The sequence below is a fragment of the Eleutherodactylus coqui genome, chromosome 1, assembly GCF_035609145.1.
Source record: "Eleutherodactylus coqui strain aEleCoq1 chromosome 1, aEleCoq1.hap1, whole genome shotgun sequence".
Classification (NCBI taxonomy): Eukaryota; Metazoa; Chordata; class Amphibia; order Anura; family Eleutherodactylidae; genus Eleutherodactylus; species Eleutherodactylus coqui.
In genome coordinates this window covers 103,321,588-103,346,039 of record NC_089837.1, presented here as the reverse complement: position 1 = coordinate 103,346,039, position 24,452 = coordinate 103,321,588, and the positions used below count along the sequence as shown (strand labels likewise).

Below are 24,452 nucleotides of genomic sequence, written 5' to 3'. Positions count from 1 at the left end.
AACAGCACATAGTGAACTAATTACACTAATTGCCCATAGCAATTAATATGAGCGTGCTTGTGTGCTTTTTTGCGCATGTAGAAAATACAGTAAAACACGAAACATGCATGTGCAAAAACACAATGCCCATCGCAATGCCCTAAATCCGCAGCGTGTCTATTAAGGGCTCCTGGACATTGGCGAAAGCGATATCGGGATGCGATTGACGTCCTGATATCGCTTTCGCAATCCTTCAGAAGGCCTGAATGCGAGGTGTTTCCGCAGGGAAACAGCCTCCTATCCCAGCAGGGCTGAAGGAATCTCCAGCTGTGGCTGTCACAGGTGCGGTAGGAGATAATGATCTTCTTCCATTGATTTTAATGGGACCAGCGCAGCAGCACCAGCCCCATTGAAATCAATGGGACACGATCGCGATCCTCTGCTTCCGCTACGAGGATTTTCGGGGGTAAGTATATAAGCCTCACCCCCCCCCCTGGAAATAGTCCATAACTGTAGAAAAAAAAATACAAAAAGAATACATCATCTCTGGCGCTTCTTCTGGCAGGTCCTCGGCACTCTTCTTCTGCTCCTCTTTTGGCTGGGGATTGAAAATCCCCGCCTCCTGAAGCGCTGCCTCTGATTGGCTGAGCGCTGTGACCCATCAGACGCAGCACAGAGCTGTCAACTAATGGTAAGCGCTGCCTCTGATAGGTCCCCGGCACTCATCTTCTGCTCCTCTTTTACCCGGGGATTGAAAATCCCCATCTCCTGAAGCGCTGCCTCTGATTGGTCACAGCACTCAGCTAATCAGAGGCAGCGCTTCAGGAGGCGGGGATTTTCAATCCCCGGCTAAAAGAGGAGCAGAAGATGAGTGCCGGGGACCTGCCAGAAGATGCGCCAGAGATGACAGCGCTTCTAAGGTGATGTATTCTTCTTTTTTATTTTTTCTACAGTTATGGATTATTTTCAGGGAAAGGGGGAGGGCTTATATTTCAAGGACCCCTGCCCCCGAAATTCCTTGTCGTCGAGAGTCCCCTGCCACTGCTGTTGATTTTAATGGAGCTAGTGCTGCTGCCACTGGCCCTATTGCAAACGATGGGCGAGATCGTAAAAAGAGTGGACATGCCGCGATTTTGTTTCAACGCTGCTTTGCAAGCGCTAAAACATTGCAAAAGTGCATGGAGCCATTGGAAGCCACTGGCTTCATAATTTTGCGATTTCTCGCAGCCTCGCAGCGCTGGGAAATAGTGCGATTTTCTCGCCAGTGTGAATCCACTCTAATGCTGCAAAATTCACCTGAAATACAAGGATTAAATCGTATAGAAACGGAACCAAATCCATGTTATTTCTGTGTGAATTTGGCCACTGCGGAGAACCTGCAGAAAATATGCCATTTGTGAAGGTATCCTTACGATTGCATTTATGCGCGCTGGCAACGCAAACAAGTGTCCCTGCCCGACTGTGGATCTACTGACCCAAAGCTCCCAGTATCATAGATATGACGTTCTGAGTTTGGGTCCGTTGACCCACAATTGGGCCAGGACTCTTGGGTGTATTATGCGTAATACACTGATGTAAAACTGGCCTTACACTACAGGAGCTTCAAACTACCGAACAGGCAAATGTAGAGGAATGAAATTGAAATATGCTCAAGTCTCATAATATATGTTGTTTATCCATATATGAAGATGTACCGTATCTCCACCTTATCCAATCCGCATACTATTTCTTTCTGATTTCTTACAGAGACCGGCAGTATGAGAGAATATTTTTCCTGCTAAAATAGTTATAAAGCTACCCTGGGATCACACATATAAAAATAAGGTTTCCTACTGGCTTTGTGAATAATTCTGGGTTTGAGCCTGACCCAAACCTCAAATAATTTGTTTCCATGCCATGAAGCAATAATCAGTCCTAAAGTGTAATAATACATCATTTAAGTATTTATTATGTTCTCCAGCGGAGCTGTATTATCATTTATATATGTTATTCACAATGCATCCAGAGGAATGGTTAAATTATGACTCAACCGAGTGCTTAGAGTACATCTTTATCGCTAAAAAGCCGCAGCATAATTTATTCTCCACCATAGAGCGTACCAGTACCCTGATGAAAGCAACAACATACTGAACTATAACTCAAAAGTGAAAATTCATTCCTACACTTCATGTCTTGCTGATAATTTATCTTCAAGTGTTTCTAGTTTCACACAATTCCATCCATTCACCCGGCAGAGAACTTTACCCAACATGACCCCGATGTGTGCTGATCTGGCTCCTTAAATTAATAAGGCCTTTGTACAGTAGGCCACAGAAGCTGCGGTACTGCAGAAGACATGCAGCGAGACGGCTTCTATGGCAGAACAGAAGTATAGCCAGGATACTAGAAAGGCTTTAACCTTCTAATAATGTTACAATGCAGTCCTGCACTGCTGATACTAAGGGTTAGGGTATGAGGGATTATTTATTTACCAATAGAAGGGATAGGTGTAGACATATTCTGTCAATCTTATGACAATACCTAATGTCTTGGACATGGGTACTGGTGTGACGCCACCAGAAGCTAGGGGCTGACCTGGCTTTGCTGGGGTTTACACCCCCTGACAACCCCTAGGTTCTGATTGGCTTGTACAACAGCAGCAGGGAGGACACTGAGAGTCAAGGTGGCGACAGCAGGGAACACTGACAGCAGAGCCAGGTCAGAGCCGTGGCATAGTGCTCACCGCTCCGGGCCCTGCAGTTGTTGCGTTGGCTGACCTTCCCCCATACCTCCAGTCCCCGGTCCTGCAGTTCTTGTGTTGAGTGCGCTCTCCCTATGCCTGTGGTGCCCGGTCCATCGCTGTGCTTTCGGTGGTGTCAAGATACACCAGTACCTTGGACATGTACATAGTACTCAGGAGACATATGCTTTTACACGGATCGATTTCTCGTTTGCACAAGCGAACGATGACAGTGTTCACTTGTGCAGCCTGTTTATACAGGCAGATAAATCGTTTGTTCACAAATCATTCACATTCACTGTACCAATGAATTAGAGCGACTAAACGATTGGTATTTAAACCGAACGATTAGCGAATGAGCCAATGATGATTTTCATGTTTGAATGAAATGAATATTAAGCGAATGTATTATCAGTCATCGTGTGACCGTTGGCTGTGTTTACACTGAACGATATTGTTCAAATTTGAACAATCGATTTTTTTTCAACGATATTCTTTCCGTGTAAACGCACCTCAGCCACTGTGATTCTTATCTTATTACATGAAGGATGGGGTCTACTCCATCCAGTTATCACAGCCCCCAATGCAGTATCCACACCCCTCTTATCACAGTCCTCAATTGATTATCCACACCACCAGTCATCACAGTCCGCGTATACTGTTCTCTCACCTCATCATAGCACTCATATGTTGTCCTCACCCCCCAGTCATTACAGTCCCCATATGCTTTCCTCTGCCCCCATTCGTTACAGCCCCCCCATATACTGTCCGCTCCTCCCACAGTTATTACAGACCCCCATATACTGTCCTCTCCTCCACCAGTCATCAGCTCCCATATGCTGTGCTCTCCCCCAGAGTCTCATGGCTTATTAACATCCAATACATTGTGCCACTTACTGGCGCTCTACACACCCGATCATCCCCCAGCCTGATACTAGCCCCACCCACAGGGAGCAGGGCTAATCATGAGGTCACAATTCTGACAAAACTTAGAATCATGGCTCAGTAAAATGGTAATTAATCTGATTAATCATCCAGCCCTAGTCTAGGGATACTGTTTATTCTTGTGGAGACAGCCAAGTTAGCATAGAGTCTTATAGGCCAGGCAATGCTCCCTGGGAAAAGAGGTATGTAAATAAGATCTTATCCAGGATGAAAAAAGTTGCTTCTGTAATGCCACCTATTGGATAGCAATGCCTTATCAGTCCTTGCAACATGACCATCTATAAAAGCCAAACAGAAGTCTTCTCCATAAGGTAAAGAGACCCAGCAGTAGATAGCTTTTTCAGGATTTCTGCCCCTCATCCATACAGAGCAGCCTACTGGTTGACTGGGTGAGAGGTCTTTGACTTAGGTCTAGGGAAATGAAGTTTTTTTTGTTTTTTTTTGTGGAGGACGCCAAGTTGGTGCAGGGACCATTGTAGGCGCCTGGGAAAACGAGTATGTAGATAAAATGGACAAAATTGGCTTCTACCTTATTTGGTTCTTTTCTTTTTGCCTTCCTCTGGATCAACATTGGGGGTAATAGGCAGAAGTGGATGGACCTATGTCTTTTTTTCGGCCTATCATAGTATGTTACTATAAAGCTCTCATCCAGAAGGAAGAAAACTGGCTCTCTATTGCTATGAATACGACAAAAGGTTGAAGCCAAGGCTGATTGAAAATTGCAAGATCACTCTTGGATCGTCGGCATTTAGGTAGTTTTTGCATACAATTAGATGTAGCTGTACTTGGCTTACAGGGGTTTTTACATAGCTGGAAGGCCAGCAGTGTATTGTGATGTTTGTTCCTAGATCCAGCAATGTTACTAATATAGAGGGCTACAGTGGTAGATGCCGCTGCGGTACAGAGGGGTTACATTGTTGCATGACCTTGTCGGCAGGTGTTGCTGTATATTTACTCTGTGATGTGTGTATCCGCTGTGTGCACTCAATGTTATATAAATGACGCCGACTTCCTGTATCCCTAGGGAGCAGCTACAGGAGGGAGCCCAGTACTGGCGTTTTGACTTAGTCCAGTCTCGGGGTTCTGCTTCCCCCACCCTAGCCGGAATTGCTTCCGCACCTGTCGGTGGCTGTTGTTGACTCAGGAGGCCACCCCACCCCTTCCAGGCAAGCTCTGGAGCCTAGCTCAAAGATTTGGCAGGTTCCTGGGCTGTTTTCTTTCCCTTAACAGTCTGGGCAGGTGCCAGCCCAGGAACAAGAGAGGCAGTATATGAAGAAAAGAGTGCGAGAGAGCTGGGAGGAGGGAGAGGAAGGAGACGACGAGTGGGAGAGAGGAGGGTTGAATATGCTACCAGAGGAAATGGTCAAAGGGAACAGAACAAACAAGTAGAGGGGTCCGGCTTATTACAGGTCATATCAGCGGGACAGGGAGATATGCAGTCGCATACTTCTGTCCACGAGGATCACACAGAGTCCAATCACAGCAACCTATTTGTCCCTAGGAAACAGAATTTCAAGGTATCAGTTTATTAATCCAGTTGTGCAGAAGCATCTGGGCATCTAAAGCACGACGTCCACAATTGTTACCCGGTCTCCGGACCGTGATGTGACTCAGAAGAGAAGTGGGCAGCGTCTTGGGACTCTCCAGCTGTTGTGGAAAAGTAAAACCCAGCAAGCAGTGACAGCCAAAAGGAATGGGTTATTATATCACGGGACTTTACGGATGTGCTTTTTGCTGATTATTTAAAGCTAGGTCACGGTTGACATAGTCAAATTCAGGCATTAGACTTTACTTTTAAGGGTATCTATCTAGTTTATATGTTGCATTGGTTCCCCCACAGATTTGCATGCAGGATACCCACAGTGTATTACATACAAAGCTCATCCATACCTTTTTGAAAAAAAAATCTGCAGTGGAAACTGTCCTGCCATGCGGATTTTAAATCTACAGCATGTCTAATTATGCTTCCACCCTTCAAGTGAGTGGGGTAAAATCTGCATCAAAATCTGCAGGCAAAACTTGCAGAGTTTGAGGTCGATTGGCCAAAATTTACAGTGGTTTTTCTGCTTCGGAAATTACGGGCTCCTTCACACTGGCGAGGGCGATATCTGGCCCTGAGAGCGGCCCGTCATCGCCCTCACAATCCTTCTAAAAACCCCTGGATGCAAGGCATTTTCACATGGAAACAGCCTCGCATCACTGCGGGGCTGAAGAAATCCCCTGCCGTAGCCGTTACAGCCACCGCAGGGGATCACAATGTTCTCCCATTGTTTTCAATGGGGTTGGCGATGCTGCCACCAGCCCTATTGAAAACAATGGGCGATATCGCAAAAAGAAAGGAGATGCTGCGGGGTTTTTTTTTCACGCAGCATCGCATGAGTGAAAACATCACAAAGGAGAATAAAACCATTGAAAATCATTGGTCTCATTATCATGTGTTTTCACTCGCTCTTGCATCTTGAGAAAATTGCATGATTTTCTCGCCAGTGTGAGGGCCCCCTAAGGCTTTATTCTCATGAGCGCATATACGGCGCGTTTTCACGCCTGGGCGCGTATACGGTACACATGTGAGGCATTGGTTTCCAATAATGCAGCCGTTTACACGGGCGAATATACGGCAAGTAAATACGCAGGGAGTGCGAAAAATAGAACATATACGCGGCCGGCGCATATACGCTCAGCCAAAACATAGTTCTGGAAGTATATTTTGGCCAACATACACCGGCGGGTCCCATAGACTCCTATAGGAACAAGGAAAGAGAAGGGAGGGGGAGGCATTTTTGCAGCACCCAACGCTGCAAAAGCTTACCGGTGCCTCCATATAGGCACTGGAAGGCATCCCGAGGATTTTGACACAGCGAGGGTATTCCGGGGTGCGGAATCTTTTTTTGCTAAAAACGACGCTTGCGGTCGTGTGACTGGACGAGAAAACGCCGGCCGTGATCACGGAAAAACGCCCATGCACGCACTTATATGGAGCTGGTGTGAAAACGTAAAAATGCTGGTCTCTGTATATGCGCTTGTGGGAAAGAGCCCTCAGGGTGCTTTCACATCTGTGTCGGAATCTCCGGACCAGGAAGGGGGGGTTGAGGGGGCCGTCGCAGACATGGCCTCAAATACCTGCATGCAGTGCTTTATCTTTCGTCAAAAAGCAGGTAAAAAAAAAGCTCGTAGACCCAATTACAGTCAAAGTCCACCCAGGGCTGGAGGAGAGAGGAAGTGAGTCGGCAAGGGGGAGGGAGGGAAGGCCCAACGGCATTGCGGACTTGACGTGTATGCACGGGGGCCCGTGCTTTCTGAACGGGTGCACAAACATTAGATTTGTGCGCCCGCTCACGCGTTTTTACGGCACTGGTAGGCGCACATAAAAACCCCTATGGCTGTGTAACAGAGCCCTAAGGTAATCATAGCAGAAGATAATAGTTGTTAGCACAATTACAGGATCAGCTGAATTGGACTCAATTGAACAAGCTGCAGTACTAGGCACAGACACACGGAGGAGCTATTATGTCACATGAAACCATTGTGCTGATTGGCGGTGATACAGGAGATAAAACTCCCACTGATCTAATATAGGCCTTTAATGTTAAAGGGATTGTCCAGAAATCCTAGGTCTTTTACTATTGATGACCTATCCTCACAATAGGTCATCAACAGCTGATTGGTGACAACCCGCAGCTTGGGATCCCTGCCAATCAGCTGATTACCGGGCCTGCTGTCATTGTTGGAAGCAGATAGCGCTGTCCATGTTGCAGTGGCTGGTTTGGTACTGCAGGTAGAGCTCACATTGAATTCAATTGGTAACTGTAGTATCAAAACAGGGCCGCGGCAACATTAACAGCGATTTCTGCACCGACAGTGGGGCCAGTGGTCAGCTAATCAGCTGGGACCCGAGTGGCAGACCTCCGCCGATCAGCTATTGATGACCTATCCTAAAGATAGGTCATCAATATTCAAAGTCCCAAAAGTCAAAGACAACCCCTTTAATGCCTTGGAGAACTGTTTTAAGTTCAAAACAGGAAGCCCCACTGTGATTATATTATTACGGCATCCAAATTTCCATTGGAGCATTTTTTGTAGGCAAATGTTTTTGATGTGATGCTAAAATTTAAAGGGGTTTCCAAGAGTTGAAAAAAAATAAACTATCTGTTGGAAAAAATTAAAAAATATCTCACCTGTTAAATCCCCCGCCACGCTTTACTCTCTTGGATCAATGACAGGTTGCTGTAGCCATTCACTTGCATCAGTGGTTATGAGCCGTACATGCAGCCTCACAGTTGAGGCCAGAGATTTGCTGCGAAGGTCATATGCCTCTGCAGCATGTCATCAATCCAGGAGCACTGGGGCATCAGTGCTGGAGCAGCAGGAGATTTAACAGGCGACTCAAGGGCTCGTTCACAAAAGCATATTTGCGCAGTGCATTAATCGCGGAATTTTTGCACATGCATTACGCCGTGAATAGAACCCACTGACTTCAATGGCTTCGCTCACATGAGCATTCTTTTTTTATGTGATGTTCAATCATGTTAAAACATTTGTGGCATGTCCTATTTTGACGTGTATTATGCACTAGAATAGGCCATTGAAAAGAATGGGCTGGTGCAAATGTGGCTGGTCTTCCAACTATGTATTTACTGCGTATTTCTGCAGCAAATACATAGGCGCTTCTGTGTACTTTTTTTGCGTGCGCACATGCACCCAAGACTCCCAGCAAATCAACTATGTGGCACTGAGATGTCTTCTGCAGGAATCAGACAGCTCCGTTCCCACTGCAATGGCCAGGTTTGGTATTACAGGCAAAATTCCCATTAAAGTGAATGGAAGCTTTGCCTGCAATACCAAACAGTGCCACTGCAGTGAAGACGGAGCTGTCCGCTTCCCCCAGAAATTAGCACAGTGCACAAACACACCAGCCTAGAGACAGCTGATTAGCAGGGGCCCTGATCAATTTGCTATTGATGTCTTATCCTAAGGATAAGCCATCAGTGGTTTACAACTGGTCATTTTATTTTTTTAAACTTCCGACAGCCCCTTTAAAGATGTGAACAGTGGGTTCTTGTGGAAGTACAGCTTTGCCACTGACTGCCAGCTGCTAGTGAGAGGAAGATCGTGGCCAAGATACAGAGCTAGATTGTGGTTTTGTGTGTTTTCAGTAGCTTGTAGCGGGACCTGCAGCGCACTTTGTGTCCCCCTGACAGAGTGGTCCTTTAACTAACAGCAAATATCGTAATAAAATGTGCAAATAACAAGCTCCGCTGCATCCATATAACTCCAGAAGCTCATGGGCCATTATAAGCGTACTAAGGAAACATTCATAGCTTCACCTGAAGGCATCAATAGGGCCCGAACATCTAGAAGTTCTTTCAACAAGTTGTGGTTGTTAAATGAAGGCCAAATTATCTGTTCCCTGAAATGTCCAACATATCTAGACAGCACAGCTTCAGTGATGAGACTAAACAGCTACAAAACAAAAATACAGCTGAAATGCAGGAAATCTTCCTAATAACGATAGCCACTTATGTGGAGAAGTGTGTAGAGTCCTTTAACTTTACCGCAAAACCATTTCAGCTGAAAGAAAACACTGCCCCCTGCTGGTGCAACAGGAGACTGGCACAATGAGGTTTATTTCTGTAGATTTCTGCAAATTAAAACAAACTAATTAGTAGTTCAGTCTTAATTGATATGGCACAGTGCCACTGACTCCCTGTTTCTAATAAAACAATGACAAGTAAAAGGTTTTATTTTTTAATTCAAGGTTTATATACAACATCCATCTAGTGAATTGGTAGGAATAATGTGAAATAATGTAACAGAGAAGAGGCATCGACCCACAGCTGCCCTTCACCATTCCCCGGCCGTCACGGCCGCCTCCTACTCGCTTCCCCGGCCGTCTGAGCGGCCTCCTACTCGCTTCCCCCGCAGTCACGGCAGCCTCCTACTCGCTTCCCCGGCCGTCACGGCAGCCTCCTACTCGCTTCCCCGGCCGTCACGGCAGCCTCCTACTCGCTTCCCCGGCCGTCACGGCAGCCTCCTACTGGCTTCCCCCGGCCGTCACGGCAGCCTCCTACTCGCTTCCCCGGCAGTCACGGCAGCCTCCTACTCGCTTCCCCGGCCGTCACGGCAGCCTCCTACTCGCTTCCCCGGCCGTCACGGCAGCCTCCTACTGGCTTCCCCGGCCGTCACGGCAGCCTCCTACTGGCTTCCCCCGGCCGTCACGGCAGCCTCCTACTCGCTTCCCCCGGCCGTCACGGCAGCCTCCTACTCGCTTCCCCCGGCCGTCACGGCAGCCTCCTACTCGCTTCCCCCGGCCGTCACGGCAGCCTCCTACTCGCTTCCCCCGGCCGTCACGGCAGCCTCCTACTCGCTTCCCCCGGCCGTCACGGCAGCCTCCTACTCGCTTCCCCCGGCCGTCACGGCAGCCTCCTACTCGCTTCCCCCGGCCGTCACGGCAGCCTCCTACTCGCTTCCCCCGGCCGTCACGGCAGCCTCCTACTCGCTTCCCCCGGCCGTCACGGCAGCCTCCTACTCGCTTCCCCCGGCCGTCACGGCAGCCTCCTACTCGCTTCCCCCGGCCGTCACGGCAGCCTCCTACTCGCTTCCCCCGGCCGTCACGGCAGCCTCCTACTCGCTTCCCCGGCCGTCACGGCAGCCTCCTACTCGCTTCCCCGGCCGTCACGGCAGCCTCCTACTCGCTTCCCCGGCCGTCACGGCAGCCTCCTACTCGCTTCCCCGGCCGTCACGGCGGCCTCCTACTCGCTTCCCCGGCCGTCACGGCGGCCTCCTACTCGCTTCCCCGGCCGTCACGGCGGCCTCCTACTCGCTTCCCCCGTAGTCACGGCGGCCTCCTACTCGCTTCCCCCGCAGTCACGGCGGCCTCCTACTAGCTTCCCCCGTAGTCACGGCGGCCTCCTACTAGCTTCCCCCGTAGTCACGGCGGCCTCCTACTCGCTTCCCCCGCAATCACGGCGGCCTCCTACCCGCTTCCGCCGTAGTCACGGTGGCCTCCTACTCGCTTCCCCCGCAGTCACGGCGGCCTCCTACCCGCTTCCGCCGTAGTCACGGCAGCCTCCTACTCCCTTCCGCTGTAGTCACGGCAGCCTCCTACTCGCTTCCGCTGTAGTCACGGCAGCCTCCTACTCGCTTCCCCCGTAGTCACAGCAGCCTTCTCCTCACTTCCACACTAGTCGCAGCAGCCTTCTCCTCACTTCCACACTAGTCACGGCAGTCTTTTCTTCGCTTCCACCTTAGTCACAGCAGTCTTCTCCTCACTTTCCCAGTAGTCACAGCAGCCTTCTCTTTTCTTCCCCAGCAGTCACAGCAGCCTTCTCCTCAGTTTCCCAGTAGTCACAGCAGCTTTCTCCTCACTTTCCCAGTAGTCACTGCAGCCTTCTCCTCACTTTCCCAGTAGTCACAGCAGCCTTCTCCTCACTTTCCCAGTAGTCACAGCAGCCTTCTCCTCACTTTCCCAGTAGTCACAGCAGCCTTCTCTTTTCTTCCCCAGTAGTCACAGCGGCCTTCTCCTCACTTTCCCAGTAGTCACAGCAGCCTTTACCTCACATCCTACACTGATCTTTGCTAAGCAATACTAGTAATAAAAATGGGTCACTTTCTTTTTTTTTTGTGCAAGGAAAAAAAAAAAAAGGGTGACACGTAGAAGTAAAACACAGGCAATGCATAGAGGGATTAAAATCAGTCCCTTTTCCCCTAACGGTACATAAATACTCCCCATCTATATCCCCGAACTGTTTTAGGGGTTGCAATAGCTTGGACACGATAGCACATGCTTGGTGGACATGTCCGTTCATTAAATCACTCTGGAGGTGGGTGACTAGAACCATCTCTAGTGTCTTGGGCAAAACATTCCCCCTCTTGCCTTTCACTTGCCTCCTGGCTGACAAGCCCCTGGGCTTTAATAAGCAACAACATAAGCTTTCACAGCACATCTGTGTGGCGACCAGAATCTACATTGCCTCGCAGTGGCGATCACCCATTCTTTTTCTAGACCCAGTCACCCCATGAGTGTCGAGAATGATGTTATACGAAAAACTGTCAGCCATGAGGGGGGATGGTATGGATCTGTTTCTCAAGACTTGGAAACCCTGGGCGGACTTCTTAGATATACCAGGCTTAAATAAGCTTCTCAGCATATGAGACTTGGGAATGGGACTGACTGTCATCCTCCCCTGCTACCTTGAGAGAAAGGGCAACAGTCTTGAGCACTTAACGAACTGATAGAGTCGAGAGGGGCATTGTTGGGGAGGAAGGGCCTGGCGGTCGAGACGAGGGAGAGGGGAGGAAGGTATGACGAAGGATTTGCATAACATGTCGGGCACATGGTAGGAAGTGGGAAGAGGAGAGGAACTAGGGAGCTCTTCGAATTAGGTGGCCAATTCCGTACAAATCGACAGAATGTGTGGACTCTCTCTATAAGCTTTTGTAATTTCTTTTTTGTGCTGTTTTCTTTTTTTTTTTCTTTACTTTTTTTTTTTCCAATTGATATCAAGATACCCCCTGCCCGGGGAACAGACTTTGGCTTTACTCATGTTTTACTGCAAATTCCAATAAGGTACTTTGAGACAAAATCAGTCCATTTTTATGGACACAAAATGGACACACTTGTCTGAATAAGCCATTAAATGTATATTTATTGTCAACATCAAATCACAATTGTATACATTATCTATATACCGTACATCTCTATCCATATATAAAGCTAAAATTGTATATTAGATTTTTTTGTTCTTCATAAGCTCCTACGGGCCTTGATGGATCTAAACCAAACTTGATACACATACTCCTCATAATTCATCTTAAAATACTGGGGGTTTATCAACTTTTTGTTGCTCATAACAACCAATCACAGCACAGTTTTCATTTTACAGCTTCAGGAATAATGATTGATTGCCATGTGCAACAGTTGTTTATATAGTTTCAATAAATAAGGCCTATTGTGTAATCTATAGTAAAAGAAGATGCTTTGTGATTCAGCGTGAATAATTTAGACTTGTGGTGGATCTGGAATGCCTCTACAAAAATGGAAACCCATTGGACAAGTCCAACCGGAAGCAAAGAAAGTAAAATTACTGTGACCGAGGGAGACAAGTGAACTTAAGAATGAGTGGGGAAGAGCCAGGACATCAAGGGCGGCAGCGCATGCAGCGCAAATTCAAAAAGATGGAAAGAAGGTGGATATCAAGGAATGCAGAGACCTCAGAACAGCATGAGATCCGAATTCAAAAAGAGAGGGGAAAAGCCAGTGCATCAGGGGCATCAGAAAACATGGAACAGCCTGAGGCCCAACTTCAAGTATTGCAATAAAGAGCCAGTGCATCAAGGGCTGCAGAGACCCCGAAACAGCATGACGACAAAATTCAAAAAGAGAGGGAAAGATCCAGGACAACAAGGGATACCTGGGCAACACCGGGTATTATTGTATCTTGACGCCACCAGGAAGTCCTGGTGGAGGCAAGATTGATAGGGTGGTGACGCCCCCTGTACCTGAATGGGTGCACAGCTGGCTGGGCTGAAGGTCCTAGCAGCCCACTAAGGAAGCGTTTTTAAGAGCAGAGCTGCATATAGCGGTCCCCAGCTGCAGGCATGCCACCCCCAGCTCTTCCCCGGCAGCGTATAACAAGTGTGAGCAGCTTACCCCAGGTGTCATGTGCAAATTGCCGGCGCCAGCTTCAGACCCAAGACGGTCCCCCCCTCTGACCGATGTCATCTTTACCTTGCGCAGGGAGATAAGAGCACCGAGCGCAGACACTGTGAAAGGCGGCACATGGGCACTAAATGTGCGTGGGAGACCGGGTGTCACAAGGCTTTCATGCGCTGGGCTGCAGGGAGCAGGCAGCCGCAACGCTACAGACATCCGTCAGGAGCGACTGAGGCCTCATCCTCTGGCCTGTCAGAACGCATTACAGAGAAGCGGCGGAGCCAGCGGTGAGAGTGACAGCTGCTGCATCTCCATTGTTTTTTGCCGCCCATGCTGCTTTAGGGTGATGGTGAGTTTTCTTCTTAGACTTAGATGATAAAATGTAAAGCTCATGATGTAAGCCTAAATGGAAAACGAACCCTCATCCTAAGCCAGCAGGGTCAGCTACAAGCAATTGAAATGCTGCTAGGACCTTGAAGGCTTGAGCCAATCGGGAGCTGGGGTATGACAGGGGCGTTCCTCCTGTCAAAACCCTACCTTCCAGTGGCGTCAAGATACAAGAATACCCACCGGGTGTATAAACTAGTAGTTTTATAATGTTACAAAATATAAAATAAACCCAAGGCTTGCATCATACTGATAGTACACACAGACCCCATTTTTTCACATGAACCAAAATGCTGCATAGATATGATAATAGGACATGCAGTGTGCGTGACACACAATTCAAGAGTAGAAAAAACCGCAACGCAGGTATCTTTTTTGACGCAAATTCAGATACAAAAGAACAAAAAAAATCTTTTAGCAACGAAGGCTACTTAGGCAACAAAATCCAATATAAAAGAAAAGAGGTCTGTGGTGCGGATTCTTCTACTCTTGAGTTGTGTGTTATATGGAGACGCTCAGGCAGTAAGGAACTCAAGATCCAACCTAATCACCAAGAGGAGTGCAGACAACCTTTCCAATGCGATGTGCATGGTCCGTGGAAACTGTCCAGCATACAGATGTGCATCCATGTGCTGTATGAGGAGTTTCTGCATCAGCTCTTATTTGTGAAGTACTTCTCTCTGTGCCTCGGCCGCCCTACGGCTGGAGGTACACTTTGGACACAAGTGATTATATGTTGCACAGTTGTTTCTATGATTGCACAAATCTCTGGTTTAGCAACATAACTGATATTGTTCCACTTATTTTAATGTTCTACTGTACTGAGGAGGCGATTAAGGGTGCATTCACATGTGGCAGAAACGCTGCGGATTCTCTTCAGCGGAAAAATGCCACAGCAAAATCCGCAGCATTTCCACATCAACCCCGAGACAAAATCCGCACCACTGGCCTGCACAAACCCTCCTCTCACCCAGTAATACTGCACCTACCAGTCTCAGAAGCCCAGCATGCGCCGTTGTCCTGCACCGCAACTGAGGGCCGCCAACAGCGCTCAGTAGCGGTGCGGGGTGACGGTATGTGCTGCGCTTCTGAGACTGGTAGGTGCAGTACTACTGGGTGAGAGGAGGGTTTGTGCAGGCCAGTGGTGCGGATTTTGTATATCAAGCCCGCGGTGTGGAAGAGAAGGGGACACGAGATCCCCCTTCTCAGGATCAGTAAGGGTCTCACGGGTGAGCATAGGTGATAAAAGTCCATTTTGGAAATACCCCATATAAATGGCACGACTGTCAGGCACTTAAGTGCCTAAGGCCCAATGCCCACGGACGGATTATCACTGCAGAATTCGCGGCCAGATGCACACCCAAAGCAATGTCCGTCCATAGACATGCCTTGTTAAAGGATTCTTCCCTGCCCAAGAGCAGAAATCAACTGCGATTTTCTGCTCATTGGGAAGAATCGCAGCATGTTCTATTCTGTGCGGAAAATTGTACGGATGGCTTCCATTGCAGTCAATGGAAGCTGTCTGTCCCACCGCGAAATGCCACGGATCCACATCATGCCCTGCACTGCGCATGCGCGCCGGGCCAGAGTCTCGCCACGGATGCGGACAGGTCAGTATAGTGTCTCTGGGGGGCGCCTGGTCTGATTCCACTGTGAGATTTCACAGTTGGAATCCGACCCGGCCGTGGGCACGAGGCCTAACAGTCATCTTAAAGGCTGTGACTCCTATGCTTGCACACAGGAGCGATAGACGTTCAGTAAATGGAGGTGGAGGGGTCGGAGGTCTCTTCTGACCAGCAGCCTTCTTCCATAGAGGTCTGACTGCCTGTTTACACTGAGCAAGAAAGTCGCTTTGTTTCACTAAGCTCAAACGAAATGACTAGCGACTAATAAGCGATTTCTAACTCCGTACCCTGTCGGTTCCCGCTTTCACACAGGACGACTATAGCTAGAAATCGCTCATTTGAATGATTTTTCAGCTGGTAGACGGCCCATGTAAAAGTTCCCTTAGGATAGTTTCACACGGGTGATTGCGATTTTGCCGTGCGTCTTTGTTCTTGTGACTTTTGAGCGCCAGCAATGCTTTTTCTTGAGAATAAGTTTGCACCGCATCGCTGCCGCCCGCGATGAAAATCGTGCACTTTTTTAGCGCAAAATACAATAGGACTTTTTAATGTTAAAAACGCATCACCTCACACACAAAAAAAAATGTTAAAAAAATCGCAAGTTCATGCGTTGCGACGCAATAAAAGGGAAGTTCTATAGGGAAACATGAAATATAAAAAATAAAGCAAATTGCAGAAAGATAGGGCAACATCTCACATGAGTGAAAACATCGCTAATGTGAAGGAAACCATTGAAAACCATTGGTTTCATAATTCTACGCTATTACTCACTGTCACATCCTGCGAAAATTGAGCGATTTTATCGCCTTTGTGAAGCCGGCCTTAGGGTATGTTCACGTGTAACGGAAATGCTGTGGATTTCCTGCAGCGGAAAATTCCATGGCGAAATCCGCAGCATTTCCGCATGCAAAACCGCATCAAACTGCGCACCATCGGCGTAAATTTTGACTATAAATCAGCTGCGTATCCGCAAATACAGGTTGATTCCTATTCAAAATATGCACCAATAGTGCGGATTTTTACATATTTTTTCATGCAGAAAATTTCTGCTACATTTGAACATACCCCAAGGGATCTTTCACACGAGCGCTTAAGCGGTGCGCTTTTACGGTCAACGGATATACGTGACCATCTGTGGCATTGGTTTCCAATGCATTCTTTCATATGGGCGAATATACGTCACATAAAAACGGCGAACCGTGAAAAATGGAATAAACCCGACCAACGCATATACGTTGGGCAAAAAGATAGTTCTGAAACTATGTTTTGGCCAATATACGCCGGCAGGTCCCATAGACTCCTATGGGAGCAGGGGAAAAAAAGAGAGGGGGAGGCTGTGAAAAGCTTACAGGTGCCTCTATGTAGGCATTGAAGTCATTCAGAGGAATAAAGCCGAGCGAGAGTTTTCTGGGGTGCGACGTATTTTTTTCGCTAAAAACCACGATCAGCGGTCGTGCAAATGGGCGAGAAAACACTAATTACCCTTACGGAAAAATGTCCTTTCACGTGATTGAGATGCCTTGATTTAGGCTCCTGCACAAGGGCGTATTTGAATTGCGGAGTCCGTGGCGCGTCCGCCTCCGGACTCTGCAGCAGATACATTAAATGCCAAAACGCCATTTTATCTCCACGAGCGGAAATCAATTGCGATTTTTTGGTCGCAGAGAAGACATTGCAGCATGTTGCGATTTTGTGCGAGTTACGCATGGTCGGCTTCCATTGAAGTCAATAGAAGCCATCCATCCTGCTGAAGTATCGCGGGATTCGCGTCACCCCCCAGTGCCGGTGGCAACTGCGCATGCGCGACGGAGTGTCGGTGGGCACATCCGCAGCATTTGCAGAAGACACCGGACAAGTATGCAGAGGTTTCTGGCCAGGCACCGGGTGGACCTTCACTGCGGGAATCCCGTAAGCGGGGTCTGACCCGCCCGTGTGCAGGAGGCCTTAGTGATATGCAGTACTTATCTCCTTTTCTTAAAAAGGCTAGAAAACTCTTTTATACTGACATAAGTCGAGGGTACACCTGCATGTTAGCCGGTCAACAACCAGCCACGGTAAATGTTTAGCAGGTGACTGTTGGTGGTGTCTGGAGCGGGCTCGGAAGAATAGGTCAGCAATATTACAGTCATGGAATAAAGTGGATTTATTCCCTCTTAGAACCTTCATTCTTTTAAGAAGTGAAGGTCTTAAGGTGCATTTACACACACAGATGATCGCTCAGAATTCATCAGAAACTGACAGTTTTGAGCGATCATTTTGCAGTAGCTACTAACAGCTAACTAGCTTCATTTGCATGTATTTGGAGAACAGCAGGTGGTCTGTTCTCTAAATACATCACTATTGTTCTCCAGCGGGACAACTGCTAAAAAGAAAATTATCAGCGCTATCTGTCAAGGTTTAATTCATCTTCAATTCTGCATCAAAATCCGCAGATCACCTATGGATTTTGGTGTGAAATTAACCACGGCTTGTGCTGCATCCTGTTGACAATTCCATCCCATGTGAAGAGTCCCTGAGGCTGTATTTACACGGACAAGCACGGTGTTCGTCCGAAAAACGCAGACCGATATCGCTCTTATAAGATCATGATGCAAAGCGGTTTGAGAGAAAATCTCATTGCTGGCTATGCGATTTTCATGCGTATTTTTCACACTTGTGAAAATTACATGCTTTTTCAATAGGAAATCAAATAAAAAAATTGCATCACACTCACATGGAGCTCGCTTGTACATGCAAGTGGGACGTGATTTTTAACTCACCTATAGGAAATAATGGACGAGTTTTCTGCCAAATTGCTAAAAAAAAAAATAGAACATACTGCTATCTTGCAGTATCCCTGCCGAAGAAAAATTGCACATGTAAATAAACCCATTGTAAACAATGGGGTGTATTTCCGTGCAAGATTGTGGCACAAGAACATTAGTTTACCCCATCATAGGGCCATGTGAAGGTGCCGCTTGTTGCCTGATGGATGAACCAACTCTTGTTCATTGGGGGATCGCATCTTCTTTGCAGCACAAAAATATTATTGTTGGCGGCACATCTCCCCATATCAATGGGGAGGGTGCTGCCAACAAAGATGAAACTCTATGGGGCCGAAGAATCGTATAACTGATCGGTCATCCCTTAATAGAGTCTGTGTGAAGACTAGGAAGACTGCCATCATTGATCGTTGCTTATCATTGGATCATTATATTTTCATGTAAAAAGACACTTATCTTGTACCGATCCCAAGTTACAATCTTTATTATATTTCAGAGTGTTGCTACCGGAAACAGCCAGCAATTTGTTAACAGCGTAGCTGGGCTTCTATAATATAGTGGGACCATATGTTATTTACATCAGATTACACGGAATTGCCTGGTATAAATTAGTCTATACTTCCCGAAAAGTAAATCACAACATGCTGAGCGCAGACACTGAGCCTGCAAGGTAGAAATGCAGGAAATTTCACCTCTGAAGATTGCAGCACTGTGAATCTAGCTCTAAGGCTAACTTTACACAGGCGAGCGTGATATGGGCCTGTAAATCACACGCTCCCTACCATCTGAATTCCCCATGGATGCAAGGCGTTTTTATGTCAAAACTGCTTCGCATCACTTCGGGGATATAATGATCCTCCGCCACGGCTGTCAACCGCGGTGGAGGACTGCAAAGTTTCTTCCATTGTTTTCAATGGGGGAACCTCGCATGGTGTGCTGCCGCCGCCGCCCCATTGAAAACTATGGCAGATGCGATGAGATGGAACGCAAAAAGATAGAACATTTGTTTTTTCTGCATCGCTTGATGGATCCTATAAACTATAAAATAATCTGACTCAATATCTTAGTTGAAAAACATACAGTCACATGTAACGGAAATGGTGCTGATTATTAACGGCAGAAAATCCACAGAATTTACACAAGAAAAACAGCGTCATTAGAAGGGCCGGTGACCCAGGGATTATTCCGATTACCAGTTTAAAGTCGGGAAAGAAATTTTTTCAGTTAGGCTACCTACACACAGGTGAGCTCAATACCGTGAAACTCAGCCCAATATCACGGTCACCAATATGCATTTTCATGGCGATGCAAGGTGTTTTTCTGTCAAAACTGCCTGTCAATACTTCAGTAAAGTAGCAGTCTGGAAACCGCGCCGGAGGATTAGCAAGTGTTTCCCATTGTTTTCAACGGGAAATCTTGCACTGTACGCTATTGGATGTGTTTACTGTCCCATTGAAAACAATGGCCAATGCGTTCCAAGGATCACATGCAGTAATTTTTTCCCAAAAGAATGGAGTTCATATTCATGCGAGATTTGTGCATCTCGCAACAAATGAATCTCGCGCAAGTTTCTTGGCCATATGAAACCAGCCTTAGGGCGCCCACCCACTGGCGATTTTTTTTCCTTTGCGTTTTGCGTTTTTTCTCAAGAGCAATTAGTTTTGAATGTACTCCTGTCCACTGGCGTTTTTTTTTTCAGTCCGTTGCAATTTTTAACATAGGAACTGTCAGTTGCATATGTGTCCTTATTTTTCTCTTAATGCACCCATGAATGTCAATGTAAATTAACGGAAAAAGCTGCGAAAATGCCGCGAAAACGCGCGGAAAACGCTGCGTTTTTCACGCACGAAAATCGCAAACGCCAGTGGGTGGGCGCCCTTAAATGGGAAAAATTGGCTTCTACCTGATTAGGTTTTTTTGCCTTCCTCTGGATCAACATTGAAGGGGGGGGGGGGTAATAGCCTGAACTTGATTGGACATGCGTCTTTTTCCGACCTTACATGTTACAGTGTTTCCCCGATAATAAGCCCTACCCTGATTTTTAGGTGTGGGGAGCTTGAAATTTAACCCCAACCCGATAATAAGCCCTAGGTACACTACATGGAAAAAGCAATACTCACTGAGCAGACGCCGTACGGGTCCCTCCCGCTGGTCACCAGCACTCCGGCAGGCTTTGATGCAGTCCTCAATGCTGATTGAGCATCTCTTACTGTTGACGGGGCTTGAATACACCGCCTTCAGCAAGTGATTGGTCTGATTGGTTCACGAGCGCTGCCTCAGCCAATCAGAGTCGGCGCTCGATGAACCAATCACAGCCATTTATTGAATGACATCATTGAATGGCTGTGATTGGTTCATCGAGCGCAGGCTCTGATTGGTTCACGAGCACCTCCTCAGACAATCAGAGCAGTCGCTTGCTGGAGGCGAGGTATTTAAGCCCCGTCACCAGCAAGAGATGCTCCGTCAGCGTTGAGGACGCCGGAGGCCAGCGGTATGGACCCAGACGACGACTGCTTTGTAAGTATAAGACACTCCCCGAAAATAAGACCCTGTACCTCTTTTGGGCCCAAAAATTAATATAACACAGGGTCTTATTTTCGAGGAAACACAGTATGTTACTTTTGTGAGTTTTCCCGTTTGTTCTTTCTCTTGCCTTGTCGTGTGATTCCAGCTTTCTACAATTTTCTTTCGTTCGTTGCCATGTCGTTCCCAGATAATTTCATATTCGGTGTTAGTGGGTAATGGTGCACCGCCACTGATGTCACTGACAGCCGAGGGCCAAGTGTCTCTGCCTTGCTTTCTATATTATCTGCACATGCGCGGTTAGTTCTAGCTACTACACATGCATGGAGAAACTGAAAACAGTACACCAAGAATGGAAAGTGACAGACCGAGGAAGTAATGGCAGAACTTCACAAACAAGAAATAAGAAGAAGATCGAAAAGTACTTGTGAAAATTAGCCTACATTTAGGTTGGAAACTTCCTTTAATCCCCTAAGGCTTCTTTCCCACGAGCATTTATCACGTTTTCACGGCCAGCCGATATACGCTACCATCTGGTGCGTAAAAGCTCGTGAACGGGCATAAAATCTAACGTTTGTGCGCCCGTTTACACAGCATGGGCCCCGGCGCATATATGCCGAGGCTACCATGCCGTTGAGCCTTCCCCTTCCCTAACCGGCTCACCTCTTCTCTCCTCCTCTCCGGCTGATTCCAATGGGACGAGGTGGGACAGGGCAGAGCTACGTGGTGCCCCATCCCACCTTCTCCCATTGCTAGCTGAGCTCCGCCCCTGTCCCAACCCCTCCCATTGGAATCAGCCAGAGCGAAGGACAGAAGAGGGAGGGAGTTTAGGAGTCACGCTGCTAAACTCCCTCCCACCCCCCTTCTCCGGCCGCTGTCATTGGCTCCCATAGGAGCCCATGCAGTGGCCAACGTATTCCAGCCCGAAAGATAGTTCCAGGACTATCTTTTGAGCCCGATGTAAAAACGCCCGGCGCTATATTGGCCAGCCGGGTGCTTTTACGTCACAGGAATATGGCCATGTGATCTGGTGCATTGGAATCCAATGCATCAGATCACAGCGTATATCGGCCAACCGTGAAAACGGCGGGCCGATATATGCTCGTGGGAAAGAGCCCTAACAGTCACAAAGTTGGAAAAACCCTCTCGGAAAGGTTTCTTTTTTTATTGTCCATTCTTAACCCGGGTGTCATAGGATTTTTTGTAAATGGATTCAAATCTGTTAAAATAACAAGAACAGCGGTACTTACCTATCCTCTCCCTTCGCGATCCAGCGCTGCAGCTCCGTGATCCTCCTGGTCTTTGTATAGGATTAGCAACCACCTGAGCACTGCAGCCAATCATGGTAGATCCCAGCACCTGAGTAGTGATGCCAGGAGAACAGAACCTGACCGCCGAGGCCTCTAATTGGCTGAAGCGGTCAGGTGGTTGCCGTTACTAAACAAAGACCAGGAGGTCCGCGGGGCTGCAGGGCTGGATTACGAGGGGAGAGGATGGGTAAGTACCGCTGCTTTTGTTATTTTAACAGTTTTGGATCCATTTACAAAAGATAGTATAACACCCAAACAACCTCTTTAATAACCTGTAAATAGTTACCGCTTTCGTATTCCAGCAGGCGTAACTTTTTATTCTCTGTCAGTGTAGTTGTATGACACCTTGTATTTTATAGGATGAGCTCCAGTTTTTATGGGAGCATATAATGTATTCAATAACTTTTCAACAAATTTTTTGCAAGGGGAATGGATAAAAAAAAGCTATTTCCCCAATGTTTTGGGGGATTTATTTTTATGTACGTTTACCTTGTGGTATGAATATTCTGTTAACTTTATTCCACAAATCGTGATGATTACAGCGACACAAAACTTATATGAGTTTTATTATCTTTTACTACTTTTGCACAATATTAACATTTTTTTTTAACTAAACTATTTTTTTTGTGCCACCACATTCTAAGACCAGAGGATTTTTAATTTATCATCGTGAGATCTGTGTGAGGGCTTGTGTTCTGTGGGACAACTTGTAGTTTGTGAGACTGCATTTTATTCCCATTTTGTGGAAGTTAGAGCAGTGTAAAACGACCAGCCTGGCGCAGTGACAGCCGTTTTAAGTTGAACAAACTTTATTCATACAAAACCGCAATGTCCTCTTACTGTAGAATGAACAGAGCTTTGGTGAGTCAGTTGCAATGGCGGACTGAAAAGAGACAATTGGGGTGCCTGACCCAGGCTAAGCTTCAGGGGGTCCACAGCCGTCCAAATCACTCCTATTATAATCCACACTCCTAAAACTTTGGCTGCTGGGAGAGGAAAAGGTTAAATTCCTTGATGTGCTCACACAGCTTTCCAACCCAGCGTGTAATCGTGCCAAGGTTTACAGCAGGACCTTTTCACCCCTCCACCCTAATACTAATTGGAGGACCTATTACTAATTGGAGCCACAAAAAGGGTCATTATTATTAATTGGAGCCACAAAAATGGGTCATTGTTACTAAATGGAGCCACAAAAGGGGTCTTATTACTAATTGGGGCCACTGTAAGCACATTATGTAAGCGGGGGGGGAGTGAGAGAGAGAGATCTCCCCTCCGTTCCTCCCCGCTTTCCCCCGCTGCTCCCCGCCAGCAGCCAAATCTTTAGAGACGAGCGGGCAGGTACTCGCATAAGGCACTACTCGCTCGAGCAGTTTGCCTTATTGAGTATGCTCGCTCATCTCTATTTGTTACCAATCTGATGCAGATTTCACACCATCCATTGAAGGGGTTAAATCTGGTGCAGATCCACAAAACATCGTCATTGTTATGGCTGCTAATTTAATGTTTTATAAGAGAATATTCTATGGCAAGAATTGTGCATTTGAGGGGCCCCAAATTGTGTGAGCAGCCCCCTTAATCTGCAGGAAGAGGGGGAAGGTTAGCTGGATTTTGGGATCTGTAGTATAAGGACTCCTTAGACCTTGGCAGAATATTTAAAGGGATTGTCTGGTTACGATTAAAGGGGTTATATCCTAGTGGTTAACTTGTTGATCAGTGGGGGTCTCACCACTGAGACCCCTACTGATCCTGAGAATAGGCGCATGCTGCAGCCTCTGCTTGGTGGACAGCGGTCGCCTTACTTCCGAGGCTGCAGAACAGGTAAGTACCCTCTGTTTTGTCGTGTTAACCCTTTTGGCACTGATTTAAAAAAAAGTTATTTCTAACTGTACGACCCCTTTTATGTAATCTTTATCCACATGTATGCGGTCTGTCGCCGCAGAGGTTCAGCCAGAATTTGAGCACAGCAATTATGGTCAGAATTAAGATAATGAGGAGGGTCTCAGTAACGGGACCCTCACGGGTCTCAAGTCATATGTGTACACGGGGAAAGTTTTAAAAAAGTTATTTGTTTTTATAAATAAAGTTTATTGAAATAAGCGCCCAATGAAGCCAAGAAGGGCAGACTACATGCCAAGTACTGGCACCTCACTATCTCCGCAACGAGCCATGCACTGGGAGGGCTGCAGTCCCCGCGTCCCGTCAAACTCATCGCACACAATCCGCTCCGTTACCTGAATGACCGCCTCCAGCCTGCCCGGGGAGCCCTCCTCGCTGGCCATAGTGTCACTAGCCGCTCCGTACTGCGCTGTGCTCCACCACCTTCTGCCCTTCTGCTCCGGGCCAAAAAAGCCTGAACTTACCGTTACCATAGTAATAGCGAACGCTGAGGCTCCGGCGTTACCCTGGTAACAGAAAGCGGCGGCAGCGGCCGTAAGGTGGGCTCGTGCAGCGGGCGGCAGTGATTGGCAGTTATGGGAGGGGTTTTCCTCAGTAACCAAGACGATGGCGGCTGGGGGGCGTGCCTGTGCGGTCTGATTGGCAGGGAACAGC

At 47.4% G+C, this 24,452-nt stretch overlaps 1 protein-coding gene across 1 annotated transcript in view; it reads right to left on the bottom strand.

Moving 5' to 3' along the window:
- CROCC2 (ciliary rootlet coiled-coil, rootletin family member 2) overlaps window positions 1-24,237 on the bottom strand; it is a 122,091-nt gene extending 97,854 nt beyond the window's left edge. Inside the window, exon 1 of the mRNA XM_066598441.1 lies at window positions 24,134-24,237. Coding sequence (XP_066454538.1) covers window positions 24,134-24,181 — 48 coding nt within the window. The 5' untranslated portion in view covers window positions 24,182-24,237. The remainder of the gene's footprint in view (window positions 1-24,133) is intronic.
- Between the last annotated feature and the right edge of the window lie 215 nt (window positions 24,238-24,452).